We start from the raw sequence: 21,540 nt of genomic DNA, 5'->3' as shown, positions 1-21,540 counted from the left end.
TGCCTAAAAATTTGTTTCTTTTATTTGACTAGCGCTTTTGTACATAAAATGAAGCACCGGTCTGGTATTTACTGGGCAGTCAAAAGGGCTTGCCAGGTGCTCCAAGGCAACACCTGGTATCTCCCATTAGCACGAACAATGAAAGAATAAAGGGATATTTTGCATGTTACAGGACTGTGTGTAAAATTAACAGCAATAACAAGCCACACATGTTAGTAAATATCTTATTAATTTATGCTAAAAACACCTTAACAGATATCTTGAATGGGAAAAGGACAGAAAAGATTCTGGTCTCCGATCATTTTTTCTGCAAAAAGTGCATCTTATTTCCAACCTGAATTGTCCAGCCTTTGTCTAAAAACACATTTTTCTTCTCCCAAAAATGCTTATAAAATGTTACAGGCCCAGCTTTTTAACTTGCTTCTATGCTTAATTGAATAATGTTCTTTAATCTTGCGCTATAAAGCAGATTGATTCCTAGCCTTGAATCAATGTATTTCTTTCTGAAAATCCTTTTTTATTTACCAGTACCTATTCCAAATTCTGAATAATTAAATAAGACACTGAGTCTGGCCATTGCTGTGCATTGTGAAGAGCAACTACTTTTTTACTCAACATCCCTCCATTTACACATCAAAGATCATGCTTGCTTTCTTAGGGTGCTACCTCACTAAGCTACCCGCACTTCATTGTAACACACCTTTCATGTCCTTTTAGCTTTCTAAAATATTTTCCCCATTTTCACTTATGCAGAATTTCTTCATACAGAACACTTTACAAAGAAAAAAAAAGGTAAACAAAAAACCTTCACTGCCTCAGTAATTTGATTTAAAGATTAACCCTGCTAAAATAAAGAGAAAACAGAAGACAGACTTCTGCTCTTCTTTCTCAAATCACCATTCAGCAATGTGCTTCACACTTAATGCAAATTCATCCAGGCTGGAATTAAAAAGTAAATAAAATTCAGTATTTTCAAAAGATAAAAATAGAAATGGCTCAATTGCTTCTGCAATGTTCTATAAAGAAGAGTGAGATATGAGAGCAAAACAATTCATACAATTATAAAGAAAAATTTATTGAAGTATGCAAGTTACAGATTTTTTTTAGATTAATACTAAATATTCAACTAAATTATGTAAAAGGAGAGTTACTGTCAAGGAAGATATGGTACAGAACTAAACTTTTTATTATTATTTCTGTGAAACTGTATTTTTATGGTTTGAGATGGTAATTTTCATTTAGTCCTTTTGATTACTTCTGCTTGATCGGCTTTAATAAGTTAAAAATTAACTTTGTATACTCACACATTCCTCTGTCTTGGATTATACATAAACACATTAGATAATTTATATTTTAAGATCACAGTTCAATAAATACTTGGTCCTACCGCCAAGAGAAAGAGTTCTGCCATTTTTTTCCCTGGGACAGTGCTGCCTTAAAGAGCTTATTCATCAAACCATAGCAAGAGGTAGCAAAGTCAACCTCAAAATATAAGTGCAGGAAACTATTTCAGATTTCCTTTTTCAAGTTACCTTTTATCTTAATGGTGTGCAGGCCATCTGGAAAGAAGCACATTCTATTATTTAAAATATAAGTGGCATCTTAACTCTACATTTCTTTATTCCCCACTATGTAATGAAGAAATTCTAATTGCATATTCGTCTGTTCTGTTTTTTAATGTTTGCTTTTTCCAGACTTTCAATATAACAGTTTCAAATTTTAAACATAGACTTTCATAGCCTTTCTTCAACATATCATTAGAGAAGTTAAAAATGTTGCCTACTGAAAGATAGACACGCCAGGACATCACAAAACAAGTGCAAAATGAGAAAAGGAGGCTGAGCCTCTTTTAGCATGCTGCAATAATAACAGAACATTCCAATCTGTCAATTAAAAATATTTATGCCCAATATAACTAGTGATTTTCAAAAGAATTAATTAAAAGATTGATAACAAATATATCTTCTTGAGATCTCTGTATATACTGACTGTTATTAGTAGAGGAACAGATTTATATTTCTTATAATAGTCCCTACCCAAGACATTCATAAATATTTTGGTTACAGATATCAATTAAAAATGAGCTGCAAGGAAGTTACAACCATAAGTAATGTGTACCTCTAAACTGAAGAAGAACATGCACACAACTGTCTCCCAAGACAATTTTTTCCCACATGGATTGGCACTATGAAAGTGTTTGAGAGTAGCAAAGAGAAAAGTAGCATTGTTCCAAGTTGTAAAATAGCTAATCTATTTGAAAAAATCTGCAATACAGTTTTCCTAATCTTTTGACATACCCCCAGCTAGAAAAAATTAAACTTGATTTGTAGGAATAGCATAACAAATGCATAAGAGTAATTCCTGTCAGAGATGACAAGGACTGAGATGATACCTCCAAGCTTTTTTTCCATATTGAACAAGTATTAGATAACATTTTATTACCCCAGTAACATTAGCCTGTTTATTAAAATTCACCCTATGCTTCTTCAGAAAAAACACAAGCAAGCCTGTATGAACATCTAGGAAGGGACTGCATTATTATTTTTAAAAGACAATGTACTCCGCTTGCATAAGCTCTTCAATTCTTTCAAGAACAGATTACTATCTAAACAGTTTTGCTCAAAACAGATTTCATAAACATCAAAACTTCAAGTTGCTAATACAACTTTATTAAATGACACAAGTAGAGACAATTTAAGTAACAAGAAAGATAAAAGTAGGTATTTAAACTTTTTTTTTTTGCCATGACATGAAGAGGCACAATTTACTAAAATTTTATTCTATGTAGCATTTGTAAATCATTTGAAAATACTAAAACAATATAGTTTTCAGATTTCTTGGCAAATTTCTGTAATTGATACTGACATCCTGAAACATCCTTTTTTTTCTAAATTAAGAATTTCAGACTTATTTGTACCTAGAAAAGGACAGGCAACAAAGGAAAAATGAAAGCAAAATCTAAATTTTTTAGAAAAGTAAAACACATTCAAAAATCCTTGACAGGATAGTCTTTCAAATTTACTCGTAATTACGGATCTCGTGAAGACTCATACTGCAGCTGAAGTGCACGTAGTCACACAGATCAATTGTCCACAGTGATCACGGCATTTTACAAAGTTAGAATGTCACAGTCTGTAAACGTGAATGGTCAGCCAGCATCCTAGGAAGACTGTCTTCCATAGCTGAGTATTTTATATCTCTAGAACCTCAAAATTCAAAGTGGTTGCATTCATTAATTAGAACAGAACTGATCATGTTAATATATTTTATGTATTCAGCCTTAGAACGATTTTTCCTTGGTAGAGACTAATTTAAAAAAAAAATCTGTAGGGCACTAAAAGGAATCATTATTTGTACTTTTGCCAGCAAGAGCCCATATTACAGGAAATGAAAACCATTAAAAATAAGATTCAAGCTTGGGAATGAAAATACATGGGCTTTTTTAAGTGCTCCAAAACACTTGCTTTGCAGATTATTATAGCAAATGCAAGGCTTGTAAAACTGACTATAACTAAACTGCCCAGCCCTTCTCAGTTGAAAGCACTAATTTAGTTGCAAACTTTCCAAGTGCAGGTAAAACTTTAGCTGGAGTTTTCAATGTCAGGTATCTGTTTCAGCACAGTTATTTTTAGAAAATATTTATTTCTGAGAGCAAGTTTTGGGAAAAACTCATTAAAAAAATATTCCAAAGGGAAGTCTTCTAGCATCTTGAAGCTTTGAAGAACTGACCTAAAATATAAATGTTGTTTTAGTGTGTAAACACACTGCTACTTGGCAGTTAATTATGTCCAAACGCTAGTTTGTGAATTGGTACTTATGTTTTAAGAACTAAATTCCCTCAGATTACATGTGCATTGGTTATGCAGACTGTCATGTCGAGGAGACTATTCTCTGCAACTGAAGCTTTTGATGTGTTCTGATTACCAAAGATTTTGAGATTCACCTGCATAAATGAAGATGCATATGAATGAACAAAATCTGATTTAACTCCTGAGCCTCCGTAGGAACTGCTCTTCTACGCAGCTTACCCCTTACCTGTTCACTCTATTAGTATTTTCACTGTCTTCTAAAGTAAATGTTTCTGGATATTGTCAGATTATTAGGATAAAAGATCAGGTTATTATTAGCCTCAATCAATACTTCCCACAGTTGAATTCATTTATTAAGTTTCCCCAGATCAGACATTCACTGGAACTCATGTACTCCTGTCTCCTGCTCAAAGCAAGGTTGCCTATGGGATTTGAATAGGTTGCTCAGGGCTTCATCCACTTGGATCTTGAAACATTCCCACATTTTCAGCATAACTAAAAAAAATCTGAAATGAATGCCTATTACAGGCTTGAAGACTTACAAGAAAAATTTAAAAAAGTATGAGAGGCAAACTCCATAAGGAATGACATCTTAAATCTCAGACACTCCATAAAACAGAGAGTTTATTTTTCCAAGCCAGGACCTAAAGTTTCTATTTATTAATAATATAATTATTATTATTATTATTCTATTTATTAATCCAAGCAAACAATACATTGCCTCAACGATACTTGGACTTTTTTTTTTTTTTGTAGATATCTCAATGAAATCCAAGTCACTACTGCTGCTGAGTCCTACAGGTATTTAAGGACTTATCAAGTCCTGTGCTACTCAAATTTGTGACTTCCTCAACAAACAGAATATTTTGACAGTAGTACTCCTCTGATATCTCACTGAGTTCAACTATTAAAAAGGAATTTTGGAAATAAAATCGAAACTGCCTGGGAAATTTATCATCTAATCATTGCTGCGCACACATGAGCTTAAACTTAACAACAACAAAAAAAACTTGCTCTCTTAGGTAATTCCTTTCAGATGCAAATTACACAGTGGAAATATTAAAGAAAAATGGCTTGACATTCTATTTGAGGCTCTTTATGCACAAAATAACATAGATATTAATAAAAAATAGCAAGTCCTACTTTTCTATCCTTAAGCAGAGAGTTACTAAGTCAAATTTTATTTCTGTGATTATCGTACCACATGCTAACAACCAAAATAGGTATCAGTGCTAATAAATAAATAGGCAATAACCTAAAAGGCAGCAGCGCTGTATCTCCCTTACTCATTCCTATCTCTAAATTGTTTTTCTCCCTCATCTAGCTTAGCCAATTTTCTACCCATTACTAGCTTATATGGGCTATAGTTGTTATTTTTTTTTCTTGAGAACCTACATTTACCAGTGAAGGCTGAGACCTTAATAAATTTATTTAGTGTTGGGTAAGAGCAGTTTGTACTCTTTTTGATCAAATAAAGATTCAATAGATTGCACTCTCAAGTGTGTCTTCCCTGCATTTATTCTAACATTTATGAACTGCCACTTCAATATTCAAATTACGGGCTTCGAAAAAATAATAGGCATGCTGAACAAAAGAGATTGGTCAATAACATCTATTAAAGATTCAAAAAAAGCTGGCAATTGTTCACATAAAAATACCCGTGCAGAAATTTCATTCAAAAATTCCTACTAGTATTTATCATAAATTTAGAGGAAAATGCTAGGGTATTCCCATTTATTTCCAGTTCTGCTGTATATCTACTCAATTTTGACAAATAAGTGAAAGTCTCAAATACATAAGAAAAAAAATGACAAAACCACACGAAGTTTACAATTGTGTTAATAAATCTTCAAAATGTTGATTGTAAGGTTTCCATTGAAACGGATATTCTGTTTACTTTGGGACAACAGCTACCCGATCTAATACTTCTGAACATGGATGCCCTTCAGTAAGTGTTCAGTATAGTGCAAAAATGGATCAGCTTACTGATCTGCAAATAAAAAAGTATTTAATGTTGTCATTGTTTTTACATCTTGAACAATTCATCTTGAACCTGAAATTCAAATCATTACTTTTTATTTAAAAATTATTTCAATATTGCACAATTTTGATGGTGCCTGAATGCCTACTGGATACTATTCTCTTTTCATTTCTTTTCCTTTTTTATTTCAAGTATACTTTGGTATATCAATGTTTATAATGTTTATCATCCATAGCCTCTTTTTACTACTCTCCTTATCCTCCCACAAAAATTGAATTCATATCTCTCTCACAGCAGATTCTGGCAGACGGCTGAAAGATCACACTTGAAGACTGATAGTTTTTGCATTAAGAAAAGAATCTCTCCCAAAGCAGTAGTGTTTTCTTAATAGGATATCAGTTCTCCCATACAATGAACAAATAGAATTTAAAGCATGCTTATGTATACAATTCCAGGCATAGTTATTATCCTCCACATAAAATTAAAGAAATTGCTACCAAAATACTTCTACATGAGAGAATCTGCGCAAACCAAAGAAAAACTACCTGGGCTATTGGTCTTACCTGACCAGTGTCCAGTGGTGGCACCTGATCTGTCAGTGCACGTCTCGCTCACAGGCCTAAAAACAGTTTCCCAGCCCCCAGTAGCATAGCGCCAGTTCTGAGACTCCAAGATGAGTGTTCGCTGAGTGCCGTACGCGATCATGAAGCAGTAGACCACATGGTGAAGTTGGCAGCCATAGCCACAGCCTTTGTTGATGTTACACACGAGTTTCTTAGCTTTGCTGCAGTCCTTAGGGTTCTGTGAGCATGGATGAAAGAGCAAAGTTGAGGGGAAGATATACACAAAGGCATACTTCTGCATGAAAATACTGACAAAATGTCATGAATCGCACAAGTCATCCTGCTATAATGCATCTCCTGTTAAAATGAATGAGCAAGCTTCAGTTCAATGAAAATTTTATGTTAAGACTTCACAGTGAACATGAACAGCTATTGAACATACTTCACTAACCTAATGTAAAATAAAATACCTTCAAGATTTAAAATCACTTCCTCATTTGTAAATCTGTCAGAATAAGCTAACATTTGGACTCAGGGCTCACATTTAATTAACAAAGTTCTCAGTGCTGGAATGCTCTCTCTCAATTTTTCCAAGTTTGTTAGCTCGCTTTCAGTGAACTTGACTTATCCAGAAAAATGTTGCCTGTTTCCATAGTAAAACAGAGACTTCCCAGTACAGTCCAATACAACAGTCCAATATATTATGTAACAAAGGAGAAAAATGCATCTAGAAGAGGAATGCTGATTACATTGAAAGTTATAAAATATTAAAATAATTTTAGGTATGCGAACAACACAACAACATAACCTCCACAAGTTTTTGTTTCCATAAAATCCAATAGTTCAGTGTGCATATTCATATTTGCATTCCTCCAGACATCACATTTGCATTATCAAAAAGCTTTTTTTAAAAAATATCTAGTATGAGTAGCTAGTTTCGGGTTGGGCTGTACCTTCCAGTGTCAAATGACCACCTTTTAGAAAATCAAGATGTCCCCTTTAGGTAATCTTAAAGATAATCAAGATATTTTTGAGTTAGTAAAAATTTAAATATGTGCATTTGTGTAAAAGAGGATAGAATAGTTCAGATCTGAAAGAAAATGAACTGTGCAAGTTCAATATTTGAATGCCACTCTTTTTTCATTTTAAGGAAAAAAATATCTGTTTCAGAGTGTAACTAGCTATGAAAAAAAAAAATCCAGTCCTAATTTTTGTTCCTTAAATTTGCACTCTTGCTATCACAAATCTACCAGTTAACTTGGAGACTAAATCTAATTGATAACTTTGAGACTATAATAAACTGACCTTCTACAGCCTTTGAGCAGATGAAGAGTTTTTTCAATATTGCAGGTAAGCTCCTAGAGGAAGAATTTCTTGGCAAAAAGAAATCCTCCCTATCTAAATCTACAGACATATTTACATCATGCCACAAAGTTCAACGCTGACAGGTGCAAATAAAACCTTTTTCTGATGATAACTCTCACGGTGTAGAAAAGCCCTAAATTCTGCCATAATTTCTCTATAACAAATCTACCTAAGGAAATAAGAATCAGAGAAGTGCCACAAATCTCTAAAAGCACTCTCTCCTAAGACTTAGAGGATATTAAAATCACCTTAATCGTCTAGTGAAAGTGAACATGCAAGCTAATAGGCAATGTTTCAGTAAGCCAAAAAGGAGAAACTCACTGTATTCCAACACATATTCATATTATCTGCCCATACCTGCAAAATCCATACTCGATTTACCAAACCACATGTATACATTATTTTGCTGGTGGTTCTGATGGCCTCACATACTGACACACCATGAAGCTTTATTATCTTCTATATACTAACTTCGTAATAGATTAATGAAATTATTTTAATTTAGACATCACAAGTACCAGATTAGTATACTAAATGGAAATAAAATGCTAAAGATTCATTTAACAGAGTTATTTTGTTTCCTGTGATTCTAAAAACAAGAAATATGTTTTTCTTTTGTCATCTCTTTTGCAAATATACTTGCAAATACATTTGTTCAAAGATTATTTAAAATATCATTCCAAGTCATTCTTTTGTTATGTACATGCTTATTTTGTATGTAATGACTAGAGTAGACAATGTATATTTTTGTGTGGTTAACTGAAGTATCTAGCCTAAAAAGAATTAGGCAACTTCTTTCTGCCATTTGGAAAGTTGTCATAAATGGCAAGAGAGAACAGATAGAGTAACATGCAAAGAGAGAAGAAAACATTTATCTTGTATTTCTTTATCTGTTTTATTTTTCAAAAACACATCTAAGTGTTTTAACGGCTCCTTATAAAATTTCATGCTTTATACAGGATTCTGTATAAATTCTCAGGAGATTTTTAATATTATTATGTGACATGCTAGACACTAAACCTCAGTTCTATTTTGTCCAGAGGTAAACATTAGCAATGTATCTGTAGCATGTATTTGTCAAAATATAGGGCGCGCAAGTCTGTCACTAGGAATCACTAGGCTTAGACTGTGTTTTATTTCATTTTTTTAGAAAGTATATTATCACCTTGCAAGATACTTTTGTTCAGACGTAAAAAAATCTTGACCACAATTTTTATTGTTTTTTCCCCACAAAAGGAATAAAAAGGAACTTTAGATATCAGCAGGACCATAAAGCATGGTATCAAGACTGGCTTCCCCTTTCACACATCAAAGATTCTTGCTGAAAGAAACTTTTTAATAAGTATTTAGAGAGGGATAATCTCTGATTTTTTTTAATATTGATAGTTTATGTTTTATATAGTCTGCTACTTTCAAATGCCCGTTTCCTCTTGAAAATGCAAACATTTGAAAGCTGTAAGGAAAAGGAACGTCACATGATCTTTGAATAAAACTATTTACAAGCTCTTTCTAGTTACCTATGGTTCACCAATGAAATACTGACAGTATAAATCTTCCCAAACAACTAATGAGACTGAAGCAGATTCCTGTGACTGACTGTTCAAAATATTTATGCCTTGTTAAATTTAACATTAAACTTAATTCTTCAAGAACAGCATAGTAGTAGAGTCTTGTCTTCACGTATCTCTTCTTTAGAGGAGAGCAGACTGTCATTTCCTACTTACTTTCTCCAGGGTACTCAAGATTTTATAGGCCTTTATGTATTATATCCCTTCTCAATCTCTTACTCAGACTGAAGTCTTGATCTGCTTTTACTTTGTTCTCACGGATACCAGGTTCATATATTTCACTTACTATTCTAGCTTTGTGATATCCTTTCTGACACTTTGGGACTAGAACTGCACACCGTATGTTTGATGCAGAGGCACCATGGATTTGTACAGTAGCCCACTGCTGTAACTTTCAATTTAACTGTTTTGTTGAGCACTGAAATGGTGCTTTCATAGAATTATCAGTGGTAACTACAAGACCTTGTTACTCAATAGTGTTAGCCAAGTGCATGTGTGTAAGTGCATTAAGGATTATCTTTCCCCATGTACATCTCTTGAAATTCAGTGCACATGACTGTAATGTACAGTTTTAATATTCAGCCAGAGATAACATTACTGGAGTATGAGCTAATATTTTAAGATTCTTCTTCTGCAATTGTCTCAGCTGTTAAGCAGAAAATTTGCAGAATTTAATACTGTTGGCATTAAATCTAGATATGCTGAAATAAACAGCCTGGAATACAATGTATTTTACTTTACTTTTCTAAATCTAACTTAAACACAAAAGGAGAGAGACTAAAACCCTGGAGAGAATATTATAAAATGGTTTTATTGTTTAAAAAAAAAAAAGAAGAAAGAAAGAAAAACAAGAAAAAAGTTTAGAGGGAAATTATAAAGTTATCCCCAGTGGATATTTATCTTTCCCCTTTACAAGCCACAATATTTTAAATGGTATAGTGAGCAAGAATGTCAATAACAGACCAGATTGCTAGTGACAGAATCCTACATACATCTACTAAATAGGTCTAATGCTCTCTAACGAATCATTCTACTATGAGTTCATTTTCATTTCCTACTCCTACTGGGCGACCAATGCTCTTGAGCAAAAGGAAAACGTACTCCACTAAGAAGCTGGTAAACCACTGAAGGATAATGAAATGCCACAGTATTCTCTTAATGGCTCCAAAACTACAGTTCACAGTATTTCAAATTCGGATTACTACATACAGCACACAGCAACAGCAAGTGCTATTTTAACACAATGAAATAAAATCCAAATTGCTAGAAATAAGATAATCTGAAATATATAAACATAGGCTACATCTGTACTAGCAAATGAAATGCGTTCAAGACAAACTCTATTGGCATAGAAGAGCCTCCATCAATACTATTAAACTCTCTTAACCTCTTAAAACAGGACGGCCACATGCAGTGCTTTTATGAAAAGGGCCTTGTGCTAAATCTCAAAGAGTGCCAAAGAATTGTCTGGAAGAAAACCACTTGGCACAAGTCAAAAGCATGCCAGGATCGGTTCTCACAGTTCAAGAGCGTATTACGTTTCAGTGACTGGGAACATACCCTGCCATTGTTTGGCTGGAACAAAGATAACATTAGGATAATTTCCAGGTCCTCATCTTCTACTTGTACGGTGGATATAATGGTCTCTCAGAATACCCTTCTTCAGGGGTGTTGGCTGGGATATTCACAAAGTTAGCAGGCTCAGAGGGGGAAGGTGTCAGAAGTACTGCTTAACATATATTTTACTACAGGAGAAATGACTCTGCTGTTTGTTAATAATAAAAAGTTTAGAGTAATGTTTTATCATCCTATGAATCAGAAGAAAGTAATCAGAGCAGAGTAGGCAGGTTGTCATTAACAACAGTGTCCATTTCTATATTCCAATAAATCATTTATTGATTAATGCTACACAGAGTGCTGAAGACAGTGCTTCCCATTTTTTTTGGAAAATCCCAGTTTCTGATGTGAATGATTCCAAACAAAGGAATACTAGTTATCACAAATGTAATTCTCACAGTCCTCTATTCCCCTTTCCTTGTTCTACCATTTGTAATCAGTTCTTTCCACACAGGCTCCACCTACATCTTTGGGGAATAAAGCACTTAGAAGAAATTTCTTCCGACTGCTGGAAGATTTTTTTAAATTTTATTTTCCCTTGTCAGAAATAATCGTATTTGATCTTTTACACTGTTACTAGCATGTATGTATATTAAGTCCTCTGGCTCTCACCTACCCTGCCCCAGGAAACAAGCTTCACTGAGTACACCCCAGCCTGTAGATGGACTAGCTGCTTTATGTTACTTAAGCAACTATTAACAAATTCTGGACACATTTTTATATAGATGTCGACAGCAGACATACTTAGTAAAGCTGTTATTACCCTAAAAACATACTTTTAGATACTCAATTACTAAGCAGTTACAGAAGATGACCTACTCAAAAGATAAATCTTAATTACATTTTCTCACAATAATGTAACTGCAGACAGCATTCAGTCACTTTTCTAAGCCTTTTCAAAATGTCTTTTTAAAAAAAATGGGCCTGCCATCTGCTAACTATTTTTTCATGTATTCTTTTGTTTTACTTCAGGCCCTTTTCAATTTGCCAAAGATCAACTTTTTAAAATGCTTAGCCTCATCCATATCCTTAATTTTTTGTTTTGTTTTTAATTTTACAGGGAAGAAATCAAATCACTCATCCAATATTGTGTAATTAATTCAGCAATCTGCCAAAAATGGGGAAAGAACAGGAAAATACAGATGAGCTTATAATATCAAACAGTAAAGACTGTTCAATACACAGTGAAATAATAAATTGTTTACAAAAAAAACCCATAAGTGCCAAGGAGGTGTGCAACCAAAAAAAAGCAAAAAGAAACCCTCTGACCACTCAACGAACAAAAGGCTGAATTTACAGATATAATCACATGTAAATTTAAATCTACCAAAGAACTCCAAGCGGTAATCTCAAACTAAAATATATAGCCATGAAATAAAATAAAGGATATAGATATGACATCAGAAACATTCTTGAGAAACCATTGTAAGAGTTCACTGCAAATACAACTAAATCACCCTCTGAATGGTTTTGGGGAGGGCCTAGGAAGAGGAAGATTGGCATGATTCTCAAACTACAGTGCTTGCCCTGGGGCAAGAACAAGATCTCTGGGGCTTTGCAACAAATTTTCAGTTCAGTTCAGACAAAACCTGAAGTCGATCAAGTATAGAAAACTTCCTTGACCAAAAAAAAAAAAATCTGTCTCGATAATCATGCCTTTACCATTTCAAGACAAGACTATTAAAATGTGCTATGCTTATCTCTACATCTCTACTCAGAAACTAGAAGAGGCATAGATGACATTTTACTTGTTGAGTGAATTACATATATTTTCAGGATTATATATATTTGCAGTAAATGCTAAAAAGCTTTCAGAAAAGCATTTGAGGAAGCTGGCTGCCACAGAAAGCAGCAGTGCTACAGGGTCCACCCATTAGAGAAACCGTCTCTTCTCCCAGATCTGTGCCCTCAAGCACAAAGTGCTCAAGTCCTTCAGTCAGAGTCCCCCTTTTTGAATAAAATAATGTAAAGTACTGATGCAGAATTTTCTAAGAGAATTTTTCTACTTAGGAAATTACTTTTAGTTTTGTTTCAAATTAGTTGGAATGTATCAGTTCCTAGAGCAAACTACAACTGCCATTTGTTTCTTGACTAAAGTAGAACAAATAGGAAAAGGTATAATACTTAGATTTGAATTACTGGAGGATACAAGCTTGTATTTTTCAAGATTGCCAGTTGTAAAGGGCATATTTCTTTGAACATATGATGGCAAAGTGCCCAGAACACTGAATCACAAACTTCCTTAAATAAACAAATAAAAGAAACTGCTGTCATTTACTCTCTCCATCTGACTTTTAGAATATACAGTACCATAGGATTCTCATCTAAGTTTAAATACTCAGTTTCTCTTGCACACTCTCTTTTACGGTTTGATGATAAACATTTCTGAAATTAAGGTCTTCTGCTTAAATAAAAGCTCCTAGCTTTTTAAGCATTGCCTCTTACTACAGGGAGCTAGCTAAAGCTTGCCTCATTAAATCACATTTATGGTAATGCCATCCAAATGAAGCAGCAGTCGTTTCTACTCACAATCATTCAACTAAATGATTTCCCTAGATATCCCAAAATAATGCAGCTGTCACTACTCAACATATCCTAGTAAAACTATACTGCATTATTACTCTTTACCAAAAATAAGTTTATTAATATGTTCCACATAGTTCTCACTGGAATTAAATGTGTGTGGGAGAAAGGAAGTTGTCGTTTTGCTTTCTATACCATTTTTACAAGCAATAGAGGTGCATAGCTGTAGTTTCAGGCCATATATTACTTTATACTACCTACTCCCAGCTAGCACTATACTTTCCAAAATGAAATCCACACATGTATTTTTAAGCATAATTATCGGAAAACAGGTCAACTTATTTTCAAGCCATATCATCACAGACATATTCCAGTTTGTGATGATTCCTTGCAAAAGTCATCAGGACAGGAGACATTTCAGTCTTCACAATAATCATACAGGAGCCCCAAAAGTCCTTGTGCAGCTCTGTGCACAGACACACAGGGAAGAATTTGCACCCTTCCATTTGTTGCACAGGGAGGAGCAAGAAAACAAGGGAAAAATGATAGTAATTGGTACATTTGAATGTCCTATCTCAGAGACTGTAACCACTCATTAGAAACAACCTTTCCTAGCCTTGAAGAGTAGGCTATATCTCCACTCCAGCTTTGGGCGATTCTAAGATGCATTGCACACATTCAATTACCAGGCCTCAGGGCTTGAGTCAATTATATGAACAATGACAGCATATAGACCTGGAGGTAAATCATCATTCATAAACATATTTAGGCATTAAATCATCCTCTCCTCTTAGGATTATATTTTAGTTTTTTGCTATAGTAGAACTTATTTGATTTTCATATAAAATTACTTCTGTCTTTTAATAAATAACCTTCAAATAAACAAGGTAGGTATGGAATAAGAGACAAAACATGGTCGAATATCATGCTAAAGGCCAGAAATGGCCTCTCATTGGCCCAGTAGGACTGCTACTTTCATCCATCAAAAACAGAAAAAATAGTAAAAGATAAAGCAGTTGCATTAAATACCTAAAAAATTACTCAAATTATTCAATTCTGGAAAATATTGTCAAGAATTGCAAAAGAAACTAACCAAAATAATCACGTGACAAGTGGAATGTTATATTGATAACTAAATTAAAATACATACAGTGGAAGAAAAAAGCTTCAAGATTAAAAATTCAGCTCAGAAGCCTAGTGAAGAATTCTTGTTCACAGAAAACATCAGGAAGAACAAAATAAAAGTATTAAAAATACATAAATAATATAAATAAAAATTGCACATGAAGAATAACTGAGAAAATAAAAAATGTTTACTCTGGAAAAAGAGATGAATGAAAAGAATCACGAAGTATATGAAAGGAAGAACAGTTTAATGAGAGATGGCTCACCACACATTTCTATTTCCTATTTTAGTATAACATCAACTGAGCATCTATAGACCAAATACTTCAAATTCTAAACTGACAGAAAGATGTAGAACAAACAGGATAATAATATCTGATCATAAATACCCAATTAACTTTTGAAATATGTTCCTGATGTTAAAGCCAAGAATTTAGTGATATTTTTGAGGAAATAGTTACATTGCTGAACAAGTCAATATTTACCAAAGCTAGACCTACAGTTTTTGGAAAACATGCATCATCATTTCTTGATTTATACCTGAAGTAAAAGGAAGCGTATGGTCCTTCAGTATAGTTCCTAGATCCTTCCATATGAAACAACTGGCTAATGTATTCAATGAAAATTGGATCTGATGCATAGTGGCAATACAACTTCCCCAATTTTCATTACCTAGCATCTTTGAATTACTTCTGCTATACTCGTTTATTATTATTTTTACATTTTCATTAAATGAGAATAAATGACCTATATAGAATGGAAAGGCATTCATCATAATAAGTACATGCCTAAGTGAATTTTAGGAGAAGCTAATTGGGTTCCCAACTCCTTTCTCAAGAAGTAAATTTGTATCAATCTCATTAGAAACAATGCAAGTGTTTGCTTAATGCTTCAGTTTGGGGCTTTCATTCCTTAAGACCTCCATTTCTTTTGTATTTCATTTTATGTACCTGGGGATCTAAATCTTGAATTAGGACCCTGAACACTGTAAGACACGAAATGGAAAGATGATCAAGTGTACATGTTTAGATAAGCCAACAAATGGAAACAGTAGAGAAAGGGAAATGCACAGTACGGAAAGATTGTATCTATCAGCATGGAAGGTAGTTAGTACTTATAATGCACCATTGTTAAGCAGTCACATCAAGAATGGAGGAATCAGAAACAGTTTTGAAGGAGGAGTTGAAGGAAGACAACAATGTGATATCTTCCGTGTTATTTTTTTATTTGCACATATTTTGTTTTCATGAAGTTTTTTTTTTTTTTTAAATTTAGCAAACGAAGAAGGAGGTTCCAAAGATCAAGCGTGAAGTGTGAAATGATGAGTAGCTGGCCGAAAGAGTTAGCTGCTTAAATGGGGAAGAAAAATCAGGCAGTAGGGATGCAGCAGTGAGGTATGCACATGTGAGAAAGAAGAAACTGAATACATATACACACAACAGACTCCATCAAATATCTTTTTCATCACTATATAAAAAGCTGCATGCATTCAGGTATGAATGCAAATCCCCAAATGTTTAGATCGAGTTTCGGTTTAAATTTTACACACACATGCACACACCTTTATTATATAAAGGTTTTATGAACTCACACATATGCACGCATGTGAGATATCCCACAGTGCTTGAAACAGTTCAGGCCCGGATAACTTACTATAAAAATATCAATCATGAATACTCATATTTTTCAAAATGACTTTCATATATTAAACATCATATGTATGCATGCATGCATTTTGATAGTGTAAAGATTAAAAAAAACAAAACAAACACGGAATACAAAACACATGTCTAACTCTTAAAAATACAGAACCCAAACAGCACAATACAGTCCTAGAGAAATCATGAATCCAAATAATAATATAAAATAATAATATAAAAATATGTATTTTTTACTTGCTTACAAATAAAACTGTAAATAGCTATTTTTAACTATAAATAGTCACTGAAAACTATAATTTAATTATTCTATTAAAAAGGCATATTTTAGTGCTATACCATTTCCTTCTGATCCCCTCTTACCTGAAGATAAGTTATCCTCCTCTGTACCAGATCTGTTAGGTCTTTGGCCTCCTTTTCTCGCCAATCTCCAGCTCCATCTGTTTGACTGAGGTAGTACAAGTCAGTCATTATTGACCTACAAACAACAACAGGAACTAGTCTTAACACTATTAAATTAGGAGGTTATATGAAAGAAAAATGAAACAGACATTTCCATTCAACTGATCCACTTAAAAATGTTTAATTTATGTCAGTAATAGACAGGCATAACACTTCTATGTAGGATGAACAGGAATACTAATTATACCATTTTCTGTTGTTAGATTAAACATTAAACTCAAATTCTTCAGTAGTAATAATGCTCATTTGATATCAATCAGTACTCTCATATTTGCATTTTATTCTCATACTACATGGCATTTAGATTTTCTTTTACCACATTTAGGCCTTTAAGATTGAAATATCCTGCTCTGGCTGCATATAATAAACACTTAGAAGTATCACCGGATAAGTAGCTTCGAATCACTATTACAGATGTGCAGTATTCAAAGTAAAACATAAACACAGTTTAGGGACGATTAGAATTAATTATTCAGTAGTTCTACTGCAATGGACTGCATACAAATAACTGAACAGATTTTACTTTTCTTAAAGCAGTGTTTTCCAATTTATGGAAAGCATTACAGGCTTGAGGAAAAATAAAAAAGAAAATCAATCCATGAAACATTCAATTGCTACTGAGCTCTTTACTGAATGAAGTGTTGAACCTCAAAATATGTTGATCTAGCCTTTAGCTGCTTCAGAATTAATTTTTTTCCACTATTAACTAGAATGTAGAAATGAATATCATAGACCAAAATCACTGGCAGACTCACTACCTAGCATTGATGCTGAGTTACATCATTTCATTAGCACCTTTAACCAATTAAACAGTGCATGAAGGTGTATATACAGTATAAAATTGGTAATTTTTACATTAATTCAGCAGTTCACTTAAGGATATGTTCAGATTAATCCATGTAAGTAAACCCACCAAAATCAGGCTTCTTAAATAATTTTAGGTCTCTCTTATTTATTTTTAAACCTTAGAGAAGGTTTCTCTCTTGTCATGCACCAAGAACAAAGCAAATGACATGAATGCTGTCTTGAATGCATGACATCCATGCATGAAAGACGCATTCAGTGGTTGTGTCTGGTATCCAAGTTCCAGAGTCATAATTTAAAACAATAAAACTGGAAAATAACAAATATTCTTATTTAATTCTAAATTTGAGGTGTAATGGAATCCTCCTTAGCTATTTTAAAAATATCATCCCACATTTCAGAATACATTTGGAGATCACATACATTTGGAGAGGACGAAAATCTCAGTATTGATGTGTAACTCTTTCAGGCACAGTATTTTTGAAAACGTTATAAAATAATCATGTAACGATTGGGTTAGGCTTAGGGTTTATAGGTTTATAACCATATAAAATAACCATATAATTGTTATAGCATCAAGTAGGAGAAAATTGTTTGGCTTTCAAACAATACTGTTCACCTTTGGTCGAAGGACTAAATTGAATCATGGGTAGAAGTAAATTGGCAGATGAAGCATGTAGGAACACAAACTGGAACCCTGCCTAACATAAATACTGTTACCTCCTCTACCAAATTTTCACAAGATTAAAAAAACACAGGATAACTGAAAAGAACCAAGACAGGCATCTGTTCAGTTTCAAGAGAACATCTGAGTTTGAGAGATGAACAAAAATGTTCATATTCTTGGAAAAAAAAAAACAATAAAGATAAGGAATTGCAAACACACAGAGGTTACATAATAGATTGTATAATAGATTAAGCCAATTTAAATTAGTGCTGTTGTTGTAGTGCTTATTTCCTCTACACAATCTCCATAATATAACCAAGAAATATTAACTAATGCATCAAACAATAAAGAATCTATAGTAATAGTTGACCATTTGCACAATGGCAGGTTAAAGGAACCCAATAATGCTTCTTTCCCAGAGTCTCAGAAACATTATGTCTATCATCTCTAAAAGAACAAGTCTTCTATACAGCACAGCACACTTTCTTCAAAAGAAGAAAAACACTAGCCAATTCCTTTAGATGGCTGTCTTGCAAAAGATCCTTGTTAAACCCTGTACAAACTTTGCCACATAATGAAGTCTGGACCTTCAAACTGCCCTGAGTACCTAGAGGTAACACTAGGCTTTTTAACCAAAATATTCAATTACAATAAATATATATTAAATACATAAATACATGCATGTGTGTGTATGTAATGCACACACACACACATTATATATAAATATATATATATATACACCTGCACACATAGTTAGATAGGGTGTGCATATATACTAGCATCACCACATACAATGTTATCTAAGGTAACAGGCAACAACTTTTTAGACCTCATGATCAACAAAAAAAATATTCAGCAACTTGTTAAATCCCCTTCTTCCAAACAGAATAGCAAAAGCCTAAGGAAAAGAAACAAAACACACACACACAAAGAAAAACCCTACTGTGATTCTCAGAGTGAATTACCTCACTTGATTTACATTTAAATCTATGTTCCTTTCAGAAGGAGAGAGAGAAAGATGGATCATGAGGATCGAGAAAGAGACTGCTCCCTCACTTAGGAGCTCCTGTGCATCCTAAGGGAAAAGTACACTTCAGAGATAGCAAGCAGCACAGGCTGCAGCACACCCACACATGGAGCCGGGAACTTGAAGCTCATGCAGGAACACTGAAAGATTACACTGAAAGGAGCAGACAGCCAGGCCTCAAAGGTGAAAGAAAGAACCTCCTAGGGATCAGAAGCAATGAAGAAGAACATTCTGCAACACAAAAACATTTTATTCCCTAAGCCAACACTTCCAGTACACTAAGAACACAAGCAAAAAAGTGTAGAAACATTTTTGTATGTTTTCTCTTGCACAGTTGCTTTCAATGTCCATATTTTAAAAAAAATAAGCCTACATTTTACTTCAATGAAACCAATCTTATCAATCTAAAGACTACCTTTATTTAACCAGAAAAAAAAAAAAAAGAGAGATTGAATACCTGTATTATAACATATAAACTTATTCAACACTGGTTTCAGACTCCTACAGTGGGATTCATCTCAACTTCAGAAGTCTACAGTGTAGATTGGATTTAATTACATGAACTTCTTAAAAGTCTCTGTGGAAAGAACTGTGCATTCCTGCTTTGGGCTTCCTCTCATCCTGAGACAAGAACAGCAGTGAGGATAAAGCCAGCACACAGAAATACACTAACTTGTAAGCTTGGCTCAATGAATTAATATTCACTGCTGATGAAAAGGAGAAGCAAAGGACGCATTCTGGGAGTGACAAATGTAAAAATAATCTGGCGTTAAACACAAGACACTACTCAAGATTCCACTGTAACAAATGGCAAACATGATCTAAGAGATATAAACAGAGTAGTAAAATGCACAGAAATTGTTTTGCCTCTGTATAGGGCATCTGTGAGTGATATCAGGCCACGTGCTCCAGTTCTGGCACTGATAATTTAATGGCTTAACAAAAAAAAATGGCTGGAAGTTGAGTCCAAGAAACCCAAATAGAAATAACTTTATAGATAAGAACAAATATCTCTGAACAAAAGTGACTGTTGAAATAAACTGTCCAGAGAAGGGAAAGCTTCTCTATTGGTTGACTGTTCAAAAGTCAACCTGAGGTCTTTCAAAAAATTCTACAACAGCCAAACACAAGTTTTACTTGCATTAAACATGCATTATTGCACTCAGGAGAGAGGTGATTACATGAGGCATGATGGCCTATTTTATATAGGTAATAACTCTGCACAGTTAACGGTCCCTTTTCTCTTTAAACTTCATCAGTCTGCAAGAATCCATTTAAAGAATCTGAATATTAAATTACAAAAGTAAATGGAAGAAATTCTTTTCCCATTCTGATAATTAAAACTCATTATTTTTAAGCTTTTTTTTTAAATAGTGTTTAAATGAGTTCCAATGAGTTTAAAATTCTTAACGAGTTTTCCTTTTACAACACCATTATTATCAAAAAGTCATATATTACTACTCATGTTCATCCATGAAGATCTCTTAGCTTTGTTGGAAAGATATTTGATTACTATGGCATATTTAGTTAATTCAACTACTTTCTTTTGACTGTTTACACAGTAATAACCATTGCAATTCTATTGGTAACATTATACTGCAAATAAAGTAGACCTACAGAAAAATTTAACTGAATTTATAACATTTCCTACATTCATTTTATTTTGCATGAAAAAAAACAGTATTGAATGTTTTAATTTAATAACAAAGGTGCTTCAGTAATAAGGAGACTAGATCAACATTAATTGAAAATACAATTCAAATAACTTTGAAAAACAAAATAGTGATATAATTAAAGGCAATTAATCCTGACATGAAGATATTTTCCAGATTTTTTTTTTTACTTCCAACTGTACATTACTGTATGATCAATATAACTTGAAGAAAAATCAAGTGAGAAGATCCTACCTTCCACGGTAAAGATCACAGCTCAATATATACTCGAGATCCCAATAAAGCCAAATTAAGCAATTATTACGTCTATGCCTTAGTCGTGGTATTTTAGTCCATACAAAAGTAATTTATATTAAAAGATTCAAGCAATATATCAGTAGTCTACTTAAATCAACCTATAATACTTACAACAAAAATGCAGGAGCAACTAATACAAGTACCTTTCCTGATGACCCAAATCAGACAGAAATTCATCAACGCGTCTTTGCAGTTCACTTCCTTCCAGATTTTTCAACTTCTTTAATTCACTTTGGAGGAAAAACCAAAGTTCTTTAGCCCCATTTTCAATCCTCCTCCTCAGTATTTCATGGTCTTTTCCAAGGCCACCTATTAAGAAAAGATATAAGAACCAGCATTTGAAGTTGAACTGTTTGTTAAGAAACTAATACATTTGTGATACGGAATAACAGAATTAATGA

General features: G+C 33.5%; 1 protein-coding gene across 2 annotated transcripts in view; it reads right to left on the bottom strand.

Annotated features, from left to right (window-relative positions):
• The window catches only part of FUT8 (fucosyltransferase 8), an 88,287-nt gene that overhangs the window by 19,955 nt on the left and 46,792 nt on the right, over window positions 1–21,540 (bottom strand). For both annotated transcript variants that reach the window (XM_088525704.1, XM_088525705.1), the window contains 3 exons: window positions 21,283–21,448; window positions 16,573–16,687; window positions 6,354–6,591 (listed from right to left, as the gene is read on the bottom strand). In XM_088525704.1, coding sequence (XP_088381830.1) covers window positions 6,354–6,591; window positions 16,573–16,687; window positions 21,283–21,448 — 519 coding nt within the window. The remainder of the gene's footprint in view (window positions 1–6,353; window positions 6,592–16,572; window positions 16,688–21,282; window positions 21,449–21,540) is intronic.

Source organism: Tinamus guttatus, unplaced genomic scaffold (assembly GCF_059628265.1).
Source record: "Tinamus guttatus ecotype Peru unplaced genomic scaffold, ASM5962826v1 Tinamus_guttatus_pri_ptg000240l, whole genome shotgun sequence".
Lineage (NCBI taxonomy): Eukaryota > Metazoa > Chordata > Aves > Tinamiformes > Tinamidae > Tinamus > Tinamus guttatus.
This window is presented reverse-complemented; position numbering and strand designations above follow the sequence as displayed.